A 16220-nucleotide genomic window follows, 5' to 3' on the forward strand; every position below is an offset into this window, starting at 1 on the left:
CTAGTGTCATCCCTTTGTTATTCTAACAGAAGTCACTTTTATGTTTCTTCTTCCTCTCAGTTACAGAGAAGACCTTCAGGGAGAAGTTAAATACATTTTCTTGGGATTCACATTCCTGGGACACTCATGTATGCTGTTTTTGCCAGTTAATTCTCAGTTAATCAGAGAAAAGCACATGCGCAGCCACCACCCTCTTCAGAGATACCAATAAATGCAAGCCTCTGCATCATTCATAGTAAGCATCCATCCAGAGGGCAGCAGACTTCTTCAAGGACCTGGAGAAGAAAACAAAATTGTCAGAAAGTGAAATTCAGTGGCAAGGGATTCTCCAGGAAACACTTATCAGATTCATGGCTTGTTTAAGACAATATAGTTTCTCGTCATATTTGATAAATGTCATTGTATGTAAGCCAGGGAAGGGGATCAAGTGCACTGAATTGCTTTTAGCAGATAAATTTGCCTTTCTTTCAGAGAGAAGGTTAGAGTTTAGTTTTCATTTGATTCTCTTCTTTACCATATACTTAAATGTAAACTCATACCATATTCACCTACTTACCCTATTTTATAATGTTGAAGATGTATTTCTAGGATTTAGGAATATAACATCAAAAGAGACAAAAATGAATTCTGGCCACACAGACTCTTTGTCTTGAAAGATAAGCATTAAATAATTGTTTACTCAGCAAGCTGTTTAATCGAGGTTGTGATAAGGACTGTGATAAGGGTAGATTTAGTCTTGAGATGGAAGGCTGACACAAGGGGACACATGCAATGAGCTTTAGAGAATGATTGGGCACTGAGAAGGTGAAATGAGGAGCTGTCTTTTGAAGGATGTTGCAGGCATGAGAAGAAGTAGCAAAGGGATAAGATGCTCAGGTACAGGGAATTTGCAGCAAGTGGCTATAGACCAGATGTGTACATGACAGAAAGGAAGCAGAATTTGGAGAATCTGAAGGAATCAGATGAGATCAGATATGGCCATGGTGGCCTTCAAAATATTCCCCCGATTTTCTTTTTAAAAAGAGAACATTATTAAACTTAGACCAGTGGTTTTAAATTTGTCCAGTAGCTTGTCCTGCAGGAAAATGCATACGCATGCATAGGTATTTGTTGTTAGATTAACTACGCATGGCTAATTGTCCTGACTGATTCTTGCATTACAACCCTCTACATATAAATTATTTCTCCAGTGGATCAGAAGATTTGATGGTCTTTCCTACCATGTTAAATTCTAAAACATGTCCAGAGGTCTATGGGGAATAAAAACAAAGACAAATCTTACATAGTTATGATTTCAGGAAATTTGAGCTATGGAGGACATTAGAGTATTTCTACTAAGAATGAGATATGGCATATGCCTTTAATCCCAGCACTTGGGAGGCAGAAGCAGGCAGATTTCTGAGTTTGAGGCCAGCCTGATCTACAGAGTAAGTTCCAGGAGAGCCAGAGCTACACAGAGAAACCCTGTGTCAAAAAAATACCACAGAGTAAAGTAGGTAAATGGGAAATATTTGTGTGCCTTTATTATTATCAGTACTTGTGTTTCTTAACAAATGGTTGTTAGATGAAAGATTCAAAAACTGCTGAAAAGTTTAGAAACTGGGAAGAAAGGAAAATGAGAGCTATGAACAAAGGTAAGTTGCGTTATTACCTGACAATATCTCCAAATGCCTTCAATATGGGCTTATTTATATACTGCAATCCGTGTTTGGTGCACAGTGATTTCACCAGAGGTGCCACTTTGTGGTAGTTATGGCGTGGCATTGTGGGAAAGAGGCTAAAAAAACAAACAGCAGATGTGAGTCTTAAACCTAAAGAGAAACCCAGAAGGAGCTTTATTTCTTTTATTTTTAAATAAAATAGTACCAGGAATGCAGACCCAAACTTGACCTTGTATAAGCCATCTAGTAAGCCAAATCTCTTACCCCCAAATTCTTCTCTTTTAACATCTCTACAAGCCATGTGGATGGCAAGTGTTTGGGAAATGCTATGAGAATAAATACTAGCCAATTAATATGTGCATTTTTTGGTCAGGTCAAATGAAAATATGGATTAGCTAGCATTTTGAATTGGAGCAGATCCTGCCTTCTTCAGTCTCAACTCTCTTATCTTCTTCCCGTCTAAAAAGTTCTGTTGAACAGCGAAGTATTCACTCAGGTCCAGCTGCGACATTTAAATTGAAGTCCTCAGATTGGAATTTAAGGGAAGAAGTTTTTTATTCGAGGTTTTGCATATAACATCCCAGTAATTTTTCTTGACCTGAATGTTTTCTTTAATAATTTATAACTTATGATTCTTCTTTGCTGGGGAGTCCAAGCATTTACAAAGAATAAAGCCTGAACAACCTGCATTAGGTCCATAAGAGCTCTTTTGTTCTCTGACTCCTAGATGTAGCTTCACAGAGGGAACCATGAGAAGCATCTTTTAAGCATTTTGGGGAGATCAGACGTCCAAATGTTACCATTTTCCATTTCGTTAGTGTATGTCCAATTCATTGATTAATTGGAAGGTTATCTTTAGATTCACTGGTGAATTTCAGAAGCGAATAGATTTCATTCTTGATTATTTTATATCTTTGGCTCTAGCCTTATAGTTACAGTAAACTGCACTTAAGTTCCAACAAAATTTGGTTACTCAAGTGCTATAATTTTTCTTATGTTTCCTTAACAAATGAAATATGAGTGTACACATGAACTCACATTCTTCATACCTCCTGCACCCCACCACAGATATCATCGATTCTTAAAACTCAGAATATATGGTAACCAAGTTACTGGTTCATTTCTATGATTCTATTTCACTTCCAACAACAGTTAGATGCTCCTTCTCACCCTACTATCCCAACCACTGGCATGATGAGCAGCAGCCTTTAGAGAACCCTGGTTAAACTTTTTAACTCCCTGAGACTCTTAATCAAATGGTTGTGCTATATTGCATGATATTAAGGGTCAGCCATTAGCATCACTCACTGGTGTTCAATTTGGAAGTTCAAATGTCCAGTGAACCAGTCATTGAAAAAGGACTGTTCAATATTGCAGGTGGCCACAATCTGCAAAGACAAAGCTCGTATTAGCTATAAGTGAGCCTAAGTGTCAAAGAAAATGCTAATTTTTTAATATAAATCTATCAACACATGCTTATTATTGTTTACTTTTTATTTGTTAGTAACTATGTAACTAAAGTTATATAGACATAGACCTAGCCTTCAAGAAGTTCACCATTTAGAGCATACTAGTGTATTTTGCTAAGAAGTACATATAAAGGAATAGATGTCAGGGGTATTAGGACTGAAGGAAAAAATGCCACAACCACTCCACAGACACAGAAGGCTATGCTGTCATGAATGAGGATTTTGACTGATGCAGATGAGTTTTTAGGATTGTGGTAGAATATGTATGTTTAGGTTGGAATGTGAAGGCTTCTGTGTGACATGAAATAATAAAGTACTACTGAAGTCCTTCTACAGTAAAATTACAGGGTTATGAACCAAGCAGGAAAATGTTTATATTATGGGCAATGTTTTAAAAGTCTTACTTTACAAGATGTTATCCAAATATATTAATATTAACATAAATAGGTGAAGGATATGAGGAAAGCATGGAATCTAATCAATGACTAAAGAATTGGTGAATGAAAACTAAAAGATATGGATGTAACTCTCAGGCCAAACACACAAGAACCCTTCTTCTTGACTCTTAAGGATGAGGGTCCTCTGATTGCTAGGGTGCATATCATCCTATAATTTTATGTTTTAGATTCACTTGAAAGGCTTTGTTATATTTAGTGATTAGAATGGAAAATCAAAACACATTTTCTATAAATTCCCAGATAATAAACATTGTCTTTCGACTACTGTTTTTAAATACATAGAATTATATCACTTTTCCCCTTTCCTCTTCTCCCCAGAGTCCTCCCCAAGCACCCTCCCTCAGACTCCTCCCATGCACCACTCTGTCCTTAAAATGATAGACTTTTTCTTTGATTACTATTGATACATGTATATGTCCATGTAGGAACAAATATATAAATATAACCCACTTACATTTTTTTATTGTTTGCATGTATATATGTTCTGGCATGATCACTTGGTATTCAATAAAGGAGTGGGTTATAGATTTAATAATAAATTTTTTAAATTTTTTTCATCAACATTAAATTTTGTTATAGCATCAAAGTGGCCATGGATAATATATAAACAAAGAAACATGACCATGGCCCAGTAAACCTTCATATATACAAACAATTTGTTGTTCACGTTTGGCTTCTAGATTTTAGCTGACTGATTTTACTCTGCAGACAAGACTCTATAACCAAAATGCTTGGTTTAAAGGTTGTTGCTATCACTTATTAGTTTCGAGACTATATACAAGTTACCCAACCTTCTCACAAGTAGGTTTCAAAAGTCATGTAAAGTGAAAATAATTATTGTGTCCACCTTGTTCAGTTGCATGCAAAACATCTCATAGTGCCTGTCCTCAGGAAATTGTTTTATGAAGGTGAGTGATTATTATGATTTGAAGTTATCAGTCGTAAGCCATTCTGGTTAGAAGGACTGTCCCTCAGGAATGCCATCATCACCTGAGTGCTGAGCCAGTCGTGGTTCTCTTCCCTGCTCATTTTCATTGGTATGTGGCTCATCTGGGTAACATAAGCAATCCAGGGGCTCTCAATAAACCTATGGAGGAAGAAAATGTGGGAGTGGCAACGCATTTAGTATGTTTTAGGTGTAATAACTTAGCTTGCATGACCTCTGTCTGATCTGACCAAACCCAGGAGGAAATGAAGATGTCTCTAAGATTCTAGTCTATTTCCTTTTTGAGTGTCATTTCTTCTTTTATAAAAAATCTTTTTATTATTATTTTTTAAATTAATCATTTCATTCATTTACATTACAAATGATACCCCCCTTTGTGGTTCCTCCACAACCACTCACCTCATCTGCCCTCTCCCCTTCCCCTTTGCCTCTATGAGGGTATTGCCTCACCCACCCACCAACACACTTTCACCCCACTGCTCCAGCATCCCCCTACACTGGGGCACCAAACCCCCACAGGACCAAGGGCCTCCCCTCCCACTGATATCAGACAAGGCCATCCTCTTCTACATATGTATCTGTAGCTATGGATCCCTCCCTGTACACCCCCTGGGTGGAGGCTGGGAGCACTGAGTGGTCGGGCCAGCAAACATTGTTTTTCTTATGTGGTTGTAATACCCCTCTGCTTGTTCAGTCCTTCCTCCAGCTCCCCCACTGGGGTCTACAAGCTCAGTCTGATGGTTGGCTTCTAGCATTGAGTGCCATTGGCACAAAAGCATTTAATGATATGCTTTGTCCCATTTCTTAACTCAAAGGAGCACCACCTGCAAAGACTCTACTATACTCTTTATATATTTAAAAGCATAAAAGATATTAGGGGCTGAGTGCTTGCCTGGTATGCAGGAAGTTCAGTTCAATGCCCAGCACCAGGAAAAACAAAAAACAAACAAAAAAACCAAGCTAGGTTCTTTAAGGGCATTTGCAAAGTAACTGACAGTTTGTCATCAGATAGAGCTGGGTTCAAGTTCTATATTGGCAACAGTCTTCGCCCTTACTTGTTCTATCACCTTAGGCAAGCAATTTAATCTCCCAAGCTTCAGTTCCCTGAGCAGAAAGAAAGAAGATGATAGTATCTACATTGTAATGCTGTGTGGGGATTACATCAAACAAAAAGATGACTGTCAACATTTAACATATTGTCTGATCCACAGCTGCTCTCATTATCCTTACAACGAATAGGTGTTTAGTATAGCAATGCAACTGAATGAAATATAAACAAATTAGAAGTTTGAGAAGGGCTATTTATGCAAAATATTGCTTTGAAGCCATTTTGGTTTGGTGAAAAATTTCTTGTCACGAAGAAGCTTAAAATTTGTCTTGTCCTATCGTGATTCTTAGAAGAGTTTATGATGGCAAAGCAGCTTAAGTTATACTGGCCTTAAAGAACAACTGATATAGCTTAGTTGGGAATCTAAAACATGGGGACAACTTAACCTGGATAAATTCTTCTTAGTTGGAATTTGTGTTATTCAATCCTTGTACTGTTGCCTTTCATGGGAATGGACCACATTACCATGAAATTTTGCTAATTACAAGTAGCTCTGGTTAAAACAGGTTATAGAAATAAGAGAATATTCTTACTTGACCAAATATATGAGCAACACTGTTCCGAAAATTCCATAGAAAGGGCCAAATGTGATGAAATAACGAATGTAAAAGCTGCTGACCCATGCAATGTCCTGCAGAGATAAGCATTTCAGTGAGAAGTCTTGAACACATTTTCATATCCTGTTCTTTGAGCACTGTCTCAATCCAATGTCCTGTCACAGAAGCTACACTGGAGGACACAAAGCATTTTCAACTCATTTTCTATCTGGTCTAGGTTTAGAAAATGGGATGAGTGACTCACCGTCCAGTACTTTCGAAGGTACATCACTTGCATAGATTGAAAATTAAAGTAGACAGGCATGAGGAGGGGGAGTGCAACTGAAAAAGATAAAAGGAAAAAGACAAGTGAACAATGTGGACCCAGTGCAAGTCAGCGAGTGTTTGATTCTTTTGCATGCCCTTCCCAGAGTGTTGGCCTTGAGAAAGGATGCAAGGGGGGCATCCAGAATGACATTCTGGGCTTTAACACCTTGGATGTTGGGAAAGAATTTGGACAAGAGCTCCAGGTTCAAGTTTCCTGAGGTAGCAAATGAAAAATTGAATTTCTCAGAGTGGGTTCTTTCATGATACATCAGTATGACAAAAATTATCTCTGTATACTTATTTCTAAGCAATATGCTCAATTTTCTTACAACATCAACAAGAACTCCAATAACATATACAATCTCAGAGGAACCCTTATGCTTTTAACAAATACCTTTTCCCTGGACAAACTTTAGTTTTGTTATTTTGAACATTGTTTTCAACTAGATGTCAAGCTTGACCAATGAGGATTGCTAATTGTCACGACAAATGATTTCACCTATACCCACTGTAGCAGCTCAAGGCCAGAGCACACCAGTCTCATTAAAGTTTCTGCTTGGGAAAACTTAATGATGTTTTCTGACTAGAAAAACCCGGCATCATTTTTCTTAGAGAATTACCTTAGACTACATATGACTGCAAATTTTTCCTCTCTTCCTTTGAGATTTATCTGCTATAACTTGGCCAGAGAGCCTTTCTTTGAAATATTATAAAGAAGAATGGAGAAGAGGAGGAAGAAGAAGGAGAAGAGGAGGTGGAAGAACAAGTACAAGAAGAAGAAGAAGAAGAAGAAGAAGAAGAAGAAGAAGAAGAAGAAGAAGAAGAAGGAGGAGGAGGAGGAGGAGGAGGAGGAGGAGGAGGAGGAGGAGGAGGAGGAGGAGGAGGAGGAGGAGAACAACAACAACAACAAGAACTAGAAGAAGAGGAGGAAGAAAGTAGAAGAAAAAGGAAGAAGAGGAAGAAGGAGAAGAAAGAAGAGCAAGAAGAAGAGAAAGAGGGAGAGGAAGAAGAGGAAGAAGAAGAAAGAAGAGGAAGAGGAAGAAGAGGAAAAAGAAGAAAGAAGAAGAAGAAGAAGAATAAGAGTAAGAAGAATAGAAAGAACAAGAAGAACAAGAACAAGAAGAACAATAACGAGAAAGTCCATGTTTCCTAGTGGTACCAGAGCTTCCACCAATAAACACATGTCTGTAAACACAGATGCTCCAACTTCATCACACTACTTTCTCTCTCTCCTATTCAATACTTTTAAATTTACTTCTTTAGTATTTTGAAAGTCTCCCTTTCACCATTTGTTTAAGCTGAGTTAAGCTCAGTTCCTGCTGAAATTTCTCTCATTTCGCATTAGTCCAAATAAAAATTTTCTAGCCATGTTTGACACTGTTTTTCTTCAACAATATAAGCCTGAGTTATTTGAACCTGAGAGGCTCTCAGATAACATTCCAAAGAAAGGGACACAAAGAAACAGTTGAGGATTTGTGACACAGGTATCCTGGAGTGAACTTATAACCAATACTCGTTCCGCATAAGCAAAGGGATACTTACTTACTACAGAGACATATTAGGCATATTACTTAGTCAAGTTCAGTAATAAAAACAATTTTTGTGTTTCTGTGAAAATACATATGATTTAAGCTGGTGTCAGCTACCATTTGGAATGTACCACAGAAAGGGTCTAATGATGGGTACAGGGTGTAGAGACTGAATCCCAGTGTGGAGTTGAGAGCTGAAATGAGTGGCTCTACTTCACAAATAATTCATTCAGTGGCTGTCTTCAACAGGTATGTTATGAATAACCACTAGCTGCCTTATGGTAAAATGAGAGCCTGTGTTGGCTTCTCAGTCTCAGAAGTACTAAATTATATGGCTATGCAATTATTTATTATGATGGGCTATTATTGTGCATTATAGGATTTAAAAAAAAATGATCATCATCCCCTTCCATACTGAAAAACAAAAATGTCTCTAGATCGTATTCAAATGTTCCTTCACTAAAAATAATATCCTCAAACTAAATGGAGAGAAACTTGAAGAAATCCCACTAAAATCAGGGACTAAACAAGGCTGTCCCCTCTCTCCATATCTTTTCAATATTTTACTTGAGGTACTAGCTAGAGCAATTAGACAACATGAGGAGGTCAAAGGGATGCAAATTGGAAAGGAAGAAGTCAAACTATCACTATTTGCAGATGATATGATAGTATACTTAAGTGACCCAAAAAACTCCACTAGAGAACTCCTACAGCTGATAAACAACTTCAGCAAAGTGGCTGCGTATAAAATCAACTCAAGCAAATCAGTAGCCTTCTTATACTCAAAGGATAAGCAGGATGAGAAAGAAATTAGGGAAATGACACCCTTCACAATTTTCACAAACAATACAAAGTATCTTGGTGTTACTCTGACCAAACAAGTGAAAGATCTGTATGACAAGAACTTCAAGTCTCTGAAGAAGGAAATGGAAGAAGACCTCAGAAAATGGAAAAATCTTCCATGTTCATGGATTGGCAGGATTAATACAGTTAAAATGGCCATCTTGCCAAAAGCAATCTACAGATTCAACGCAATCCCCATCGAAATCCCAACTCAGTTCTTCATAGATTTAGAAAGAACAATTCTCAAATTCATCTGGAATAACAAAAAATCCAGGATAGCTAAAACTACTCTGAACAGTAAAAGATCTTCTGAAGGGAATCAGTATCCCAGACCTCAAGCAATACTACAGAGCAATAGTGTTAAAAACTGCATGGTATTGGAACAGTGACAGGCAGGTGGATCAATGGAATAACATTGAAGATCCAGAAATTAACCCACACACCTATGGCCACTTGATCTTCAACAAAGGAGCTGAAACCATCCAGTGGAAAAAAGATAGCCTTTTCAACAAATGGGGCTGGTTCAATTGGAGGTTAGCATGCAGAAGAATGTGAATTGATCCATCCTTATCTCCTTGTACTAAGCTCAACTCCAAGTGGATCAAGGATGTCCACATAAACCCAGACACACTGAAGCTAATAGAAAAGAAACTGGGGAAGACCCTTGAGGACATGGGCACAGGGGAAAAGTTCCTGAACAGAACACCAATAGCTTAGGCTCTAAGATCAAGAATTGGCAAATGGGACCTCATAAAATTACAAAGTTTTTGTAAGGCAAAGGACACTATCAAAAGGACAAATCAGCAACCAACAAATTGGGAAAAGATCTTCACCAACCCTACATCTGATGGAGGGCTAATATCCAATATATACAAAGAACTCAAGAAGTTAGACCCCAGAAAACCAAATAACCCTATTTAAAAATGGGTTACAGAGCTAAACATAGAATTTTCTCCTGAAGAACTTTGGATGGCTGAGAAACATCTTAAAAAATGTTCAACATCATTAGTCATTAGGGAAATGCAAATCAAAACAACCCTGAGATTTCACTTCATACCAGTCACAATGGCTAAGATTAAAAACTTAGGAGACAGCAGGTGTTGGTGAGGATGTGGAAAAAGAGGAACACTCCTCCACTGATGGTGGGGTTGCAAGCTGGTACAACCACTCTGGAAATCAGTCTGGCGGTTCCTCAGAAAACTGGGGAGTCACTTCGGAGGACCCTGCTATACCACTCCTGGGCATATACCCAGAGGATTATCCGGCATGCAATAAGGACACATGCTCCACCATGTTCATAGCAGCCTTATATATAATAGCCAGAAGCTGGAAAGAACCCAGATGTACCTCAATGGAGGAATGGATACAGAAAATGTGGTATATATACACAATGGAATCTTACTTAGCAACAAAAAACCATGAATTCATGAAATTCTTAGGCAAATGGTTGGAACTGGAAAATATCATCCTAAGTGAGGTAACCCAATCACAAAAGAATAAGCATGGAATGCAGTCACTGATAAGTGGATATTAATTAGTCCAGAAGCTCTGAATTCTCAAGACACAATTAGCATATCAAATGATACCCAAGAAAAGGGAAAGAGAGGGCCCTGGTTCTGAAAAGACTTGATCCAGCATTGCAGGGGAGTACCAGGACAGAGAAATGGGAGGGGAATGATTGGGAAATGGATGGAGGGAAGAGGGTGTATGAGACCGATGGGGAGGGGGGAACAGGGAAAGGGGAAAGCATTCGGAATGTAAACAAAGAATATAGAAAATAAAAAAAATTAAAAAAAGATCAATCATGGCATGCACTCACCAATAAGCAGATATTAGCTTAGAAACTTGGAATACCCAAGACATAATCCACATATCAAATGATGTCCAAGAAGAATGGAGGAGTGGCCCCTGGTTCTGGAAAGGCCCAGTGCAGCAGTGTAGGGCAGTACCAGAACAGGGAAGTGGGAAAGGGTGGATGGGGGAACAGGGGAAAGGAAGAGGGCTTATGGGACTTCAGGGAGTGGGGAGCTAGGAAAGGGGAAATCATTTGAAATGTAAATAAAAAATATATTGAATGAAAAAAAATAATATCCTCAGTTGACAACCTCTGGTATACAGGAGGTGTTTGCTTCCTTCTCTGATGTTGGTTTGTTTATCAGATGTACAAGTCTGTTTCAGATGAGTAGACTCTGGAGTTACTTGAACACTTGTTTATAAGTAACTGGGAGTTTGATTTTAATAATAATAATAAAATAATAATAAATAAGTAAATAAATAATGGTGTTAGAATTATTGAACTAAATAGTTTTTCTTAGTAGCTTGGCAATATACTGTTCTGTCTACCTATCTCTCTTTCATCTATCTATGTTTATCTATCTATCTATCTATCTATCTATCTATCTATCTATCTATCTATCTATCATCTATCATCTCTCTCTCTCTCTTTAATGCAATCTGTCTTCTATTTATGTGTGTATGCATATACGTATCTATCAATCATGTATATATATCAATATACCAATCATCTAACATCTGTGTATCCACCTACCATATCTACCCTCTTACTTATCATCTAAGCATCTGATTTGTGTGAATATGTTAGAGCTGTTTGCTGATCATAGCAGCTACACGCTTTCTTCTATGTATAAATTTTCTCAATGCTCCTGATTTTGGGGTCTATTTTCTCTGGTATCACACTGCAAATGTTTCCCCACACCTCTTCTGTTTACAAAAATGTTATTATTCTTTTATCTTAACATTGTAAAGATTTTCAAAGACATGAATGTTTGATAATATGATTAGAAGTCTGCCTTCTGACTCTCTTTCATCTTTCCTTGCCCAATACCTAGTATGATGGACATCTGTTACTAAAGCCTATTTACTTTGCCTCTTTCATTTCATAGTTTCCCACCAGCAAGCCTGAAATAAGATCTGCTTATTTTCTCATTAACAAATCAGATATGGGTTGGTTTCTGTGAGACAGTTCTAGTCATGCCTTCAGCTTGACTACTGATTACAGGAAGAGTGGCTGCAGGAGACTCACCCATGTAGAAGTACAGGTGCTGCTTCTCATAGTCAATGTACTTTATTTTCTTCTTGCCATACTAAAAGGACAGAGAATAAAAGAGCCATTATTCTGTAGCATTTGTGTGTGTGTGTGTGTGTGTGTGTGTGTATGTGTGTGTGTGTGTGTGAGAGAGAGAGAGAGAGAGAGAGAGAGAGAGAGAGAGAGCGAGAGAGAGAGAGGGAGAGAGACCCGAATGGGGGGAGAGGAAGGAGGAAGAAGAGGTATGATTTTAGGACTCTGCCTGCCAAACTTGAGACACTAGAAGAACTAGAACAGTCTTGGGAATAAATAGTGTGCTTCAACTCTGGTAGTTCTTGCCTAGAGGGATTATTTCACTTTTACTATGTGAAGTTTATTATCATTTAAAAATTGTTTTCTTATAAATTATAAAATTAGTTTTACTTGTGTGATTTTTTTAAAACATTGAAATGTATTCTATTTACATGCAATGTTAATTTAAAAATCTATTTTTTTTTTTTTGTGGAGCCTTTAAGCTCTTCTTAAGCTCTTCTTAGACTCTGGTTTGAACATCACCCACTATCTCTCCTCCTTTAGCCAATGGATGCTTGTTAAATGTTTTTCTTTTTCTGATAAAAAACACATATATGCTCCATCCTATCTCTCTATCTTTTTTTCTTTTATATTCTATTCATGGATTTATATTTTTCCTTACTATTTCTAAGTCATCATGAGAGCATATATAATATTTTTACAAATCTCATATATAATTACTCATTATGTGTAACTATAAGATTCTATTCATAAACTAGTATTTGATTCACTTACGGGGCTTCTCCTTGGTCAATTTGATCTGTGCTCAGGAGACAATGGTAGTAATTACTTTGTCAGGAGATATAGCATTGATATTTGTATATCTCTAGTATGTAGTTGATATTATTGAAAGATTATTTGAGAGATGATAATTCACACACACTTGGTTTTCCCTCTGACTGAGCTACCATAGAATATGTTCTACTCATTTTATTTAGTTGTTCCTCCCTCTTTTATATACAGATATCTTCATTTATCTAGATAATGCAGTTTACTTTGTTACCATAAAAATGAAAAATTATGGTGAAATATGATATCTATTTGTAATTGCTATGAAGTCTCCAGAAACTAGTGAGAAACGAGAAAAAGGGATAATATGGAAGATGCTTGGGACTTGGTAAACATAGATAGACTGGCTGAGCAATACATTGAAGGATAGTAAGTCTCTCTGGACATAGACAGAAGATATAGAGGATTCATTCACTGTGGGTTAAGAATATTTTGTTTGGAAAAGGTTCAGAAAATGTTTTAGGAAAGAGATATGAAAGGAAAAGATCATTGCTCAGATAAAACACCACTGCTGTGCAACTACACCACTTAGCTTCAGAGGTGGAATAACTGTAAGTCATACTTTAAACTATAGTTCCTCTGAATGGGCCCACAGGCAGCTTTTAGAATTTATAGAGGTGGCCTATGTATTTGTGAAGTGTCAGCATGTATACTAAGCAAAGGTCTCTAGAAGGTGCTTTAGACAGAGTCAGTCTGCTTCATGGACAATCCTCCTATGCTCAAGATGGGATGGGATATTAGAGACACCAATGTAACACTATTCTAGTGATGGGCACAAATGTCCACAAGCATCAAGAGAATCAAAGGCTTTTTAGAGGTATTGTCAAAAGCAATCAGCTTGTGATAATAGGTGACATCACTAACACATATATTAGCAAGAACCTTTGGTTTCTAGTTTACTTGGGGTAGAAATAAATCCCTAAATGCTGAGAAAAGAAAATTTACTAAAAGTTACACAATCTTTGGGTTCTGTGTAAGACAGGCCTAGACAACAAACAACAAGGATAGAATCATATTTTCTGATATGCCAAAGTTCTTCTAGAAGACAGAGACAGAGACCTTTTTGAAATTATGTGATTCTCAGGAGCTACCATTCTCCTAGAGGAGGAATAAAGGTTTGCTTTAATCAGTATGCCTCTTTTGTTTAAGAAGCACTATTTTGTATAAAAATTTAGAAATTTAAGTAGTGTTTTAGATGACAGACTCAAGTTGAGACTTTAAAGAAAAATCAACGACTGAAAAATTCAGCATATCACTTAAACCCTCTAGGTTTTGTTTGAGTGTCCAAGTTGTGCATGAGATTACAGGCATCATTGGCTCATATAAATCAAATACACCAAAATGAACATGAACAAAGATAACATCATTTCTTTTAACTAGACTAGAATGAGTTGAGTTAACCAGTGTTTAGATGTTTGCAGCCTAGAATTAACCAAATGCAAGTAATTATTGCCCCCCCCCATGATCATCTCTACATCTTGCTTTGAAAACTAATGCTGGTCCTTGTCATCTGATTCTAATGCTTGAGAATGGTTTATGTTGCCTCAGAGGTAGTGATAAGCACTAGAAGTGAACCTGTCATTGGGATTGCTCAAGCAGGGTGACACAGGTTATTATGTCTGATGCTCTGGGAGTCTGCACTAGGTGATATTTATGGTCAGAGAGTCATCACTCTTACAACACTTCTATACTTAAAACTTCAGGTCTATATATACGGACATTAAAAGGGAGAGAGACTTTGAGATCTTTGTGATTATCTTTCTATGATAAAGGGGCCACTTCTGGGAATATTTTCTTAATATTGATGGTAGTTAAATGTACCTTGATAGGCTGAGTGTCTCCAAGCAGAAAAAGTGGGCCCACATCAATGTCTGGATCTTTGGGGTAGATATTTGGTTTCACATGGTGCTGGAAGTGTCGATAATTCCACCAGTCAGCTGACAGACCCTGAGGAGAAGACAGAACTCATTAACTAATAGAAAATTATCCCCCAAGCAACCCTCATTGTTGAAGTGTTCTGTATCTTCAAAGTGAAAAAAAAGATTTGGCTTCTCTAGTTGATGCTGCTGCTGGGCCACAGGATGACTTATTAGAAAAAAGGCAATCTGAGTTTAGGAAGAAATACTTTTCTAATTCAAGAACATACTAGAAGCTAAAAGGAACTCATGAGAATGGAAATGATCTACTCATCTGGAATGGTTTTCTATCCTTCCTGTATAAGAGTCTAAGTTAAGAAATGATTCTGAAGGTAGATGGAGCAGCAAGTTTTATTCCTATCTGACACATAAATGAGCCTCACAGCCAAGATTTTAATTAGTTCTGAGGGAAAAGTGGCCCTATGTATGAGACTTCAATGAATATTTCAAAGAAGCATGACTCTGAAGTGTTCTCCCTGGAGAACTCTGCTCAGATCATTGTAAGTCCCAGCTCAATGCTCTCGAATAAAAATAAATGAGGAAAAATCATTTTAGCTGGTTCCAAGCTAGCATCATCTTTGATTAAGCTGTTAGTGATGTTTTCTCTCTTATTCTAAGTTTGAGTGTTTTAATAAAGCAAAAGATTTGAAGGTCTCTCAATCTGCTTTCATATACTAGCTTTTAAATGTTGATGTGTAGGTTTGGCAAACCACTCATCCTTGTTGAAGCTAAATTCCAACTGAACATGGTGACATTTAGTTCAATGGATAGCTCTCTTTCAGAAACCTGATTTCTTCTCATTTGTATTAATTGCTTATGGAAAAATGAATAGCAGTAATATTTTATTGTATATTTACCATATCTTAATAATTAATGTACACATATTGTACATCAGCTCTGTCCAATATAGGAGCTACTAACTGTATGTGGCTAGACAAATTAAGTCTCAAGATTTACTTTGAAGGATCAGTATAAAATGTAAAAACAAAATATTTCACTAATTTTTATGTTGGTTACAGATTTGAGTCATAATATTTCAATGATCAGATTATAGCTATAAGTAGGCAGTTTAAGTAGGACTATATAAAATTTAAGATGAATGATGTCATTTTAATTTTTTTTATTTTGGGAATTTCATACATCAACATTGTAACTATCTATACCATACTAACCTCCCAACTACTCTAGTGTTCCTTACTCTCCTTCCCAAATTTATGACCTCTCTTAAAATTATTATTGTTACATATATACACATGTATATATGTGCACACCTATACACATAAATACTCATATGCATACATACACAGCCTAATGAGTCTATTTAGAATTATTCATATGTACATGTGTTGAGTGCTGACTACTTGGATCTGAATAACCTATGAGGGAGCTTGTTCCTGGAGGAAACTGACTCTCTCTCTCTCTCTCTCTCTCTCTCTCTCTCTCTCTCCCTTCCATCCCTCCCTTGATCACATATAGGTTTTTATCTTGAGGTAGGACTTTGTAGAATTTCCCATGTCCAT

General features: G+C 37.1%; 1 protein-coding gene across 1 annotated transcript in view; it reads right to left on the reverse strand.

Moving 5' to 3' along the window:
- Positions 1 to 226: 226 nt before the first annotated feature.
- LOC127684230 (fatty acid desaturase 2-like protein FADS2B) overlaps positions 227 to 16220 on the reverse strand; it is a 40800-nt gene continuing 24806 nt past the window's right edge. The window contains exons 5-12 of the mRNA XM_052181187.1: positions 14606 to 14731; positions 11921 to 11981; positions 6444 to 6520; positions 6176 to 6273; positions 4579 to 4675; positions 2970 to 3049; positions 1652 to 1777; positions 227 to 275 (exon numbers count right to left, since the gene is read on the reverse strand). Coding sequence (XP_052037147.1) covers positions 227 to 275; positions 1652 to 1777; positions 2970 to 3049; positions 4579 to 4675; positions 6176 to 6273; positions 6444 to 6520; positions 11921 to 11981; positions 14606 to 14731 — 714 coding nt within the window. The remainder of the gene's footprint in view (positions 276 to 1651; positions 1778 to 2969; positions 3050 to 4578; positions 4676 to 6175; positions 6274 to 6443; positions 6521 to 11920; positions 11982 to 14605; positions 14732 to 16220) is intronic.

This window comes from Apodemus sylvaticus, chromosome 5 (genome assembly GCF_947179515.1).
Source record: "Apodemus sylvaticus chromosome 5, mApoSyl1.1, whole genome shotgun sequence".
Taxonomy (NCBI): domain Eukaryota; kingdom Metazoa; phylum Chordata; class Mammalia; order Rodentia; family Muridae; genus Apodemus; species Apodemus sylvaticus.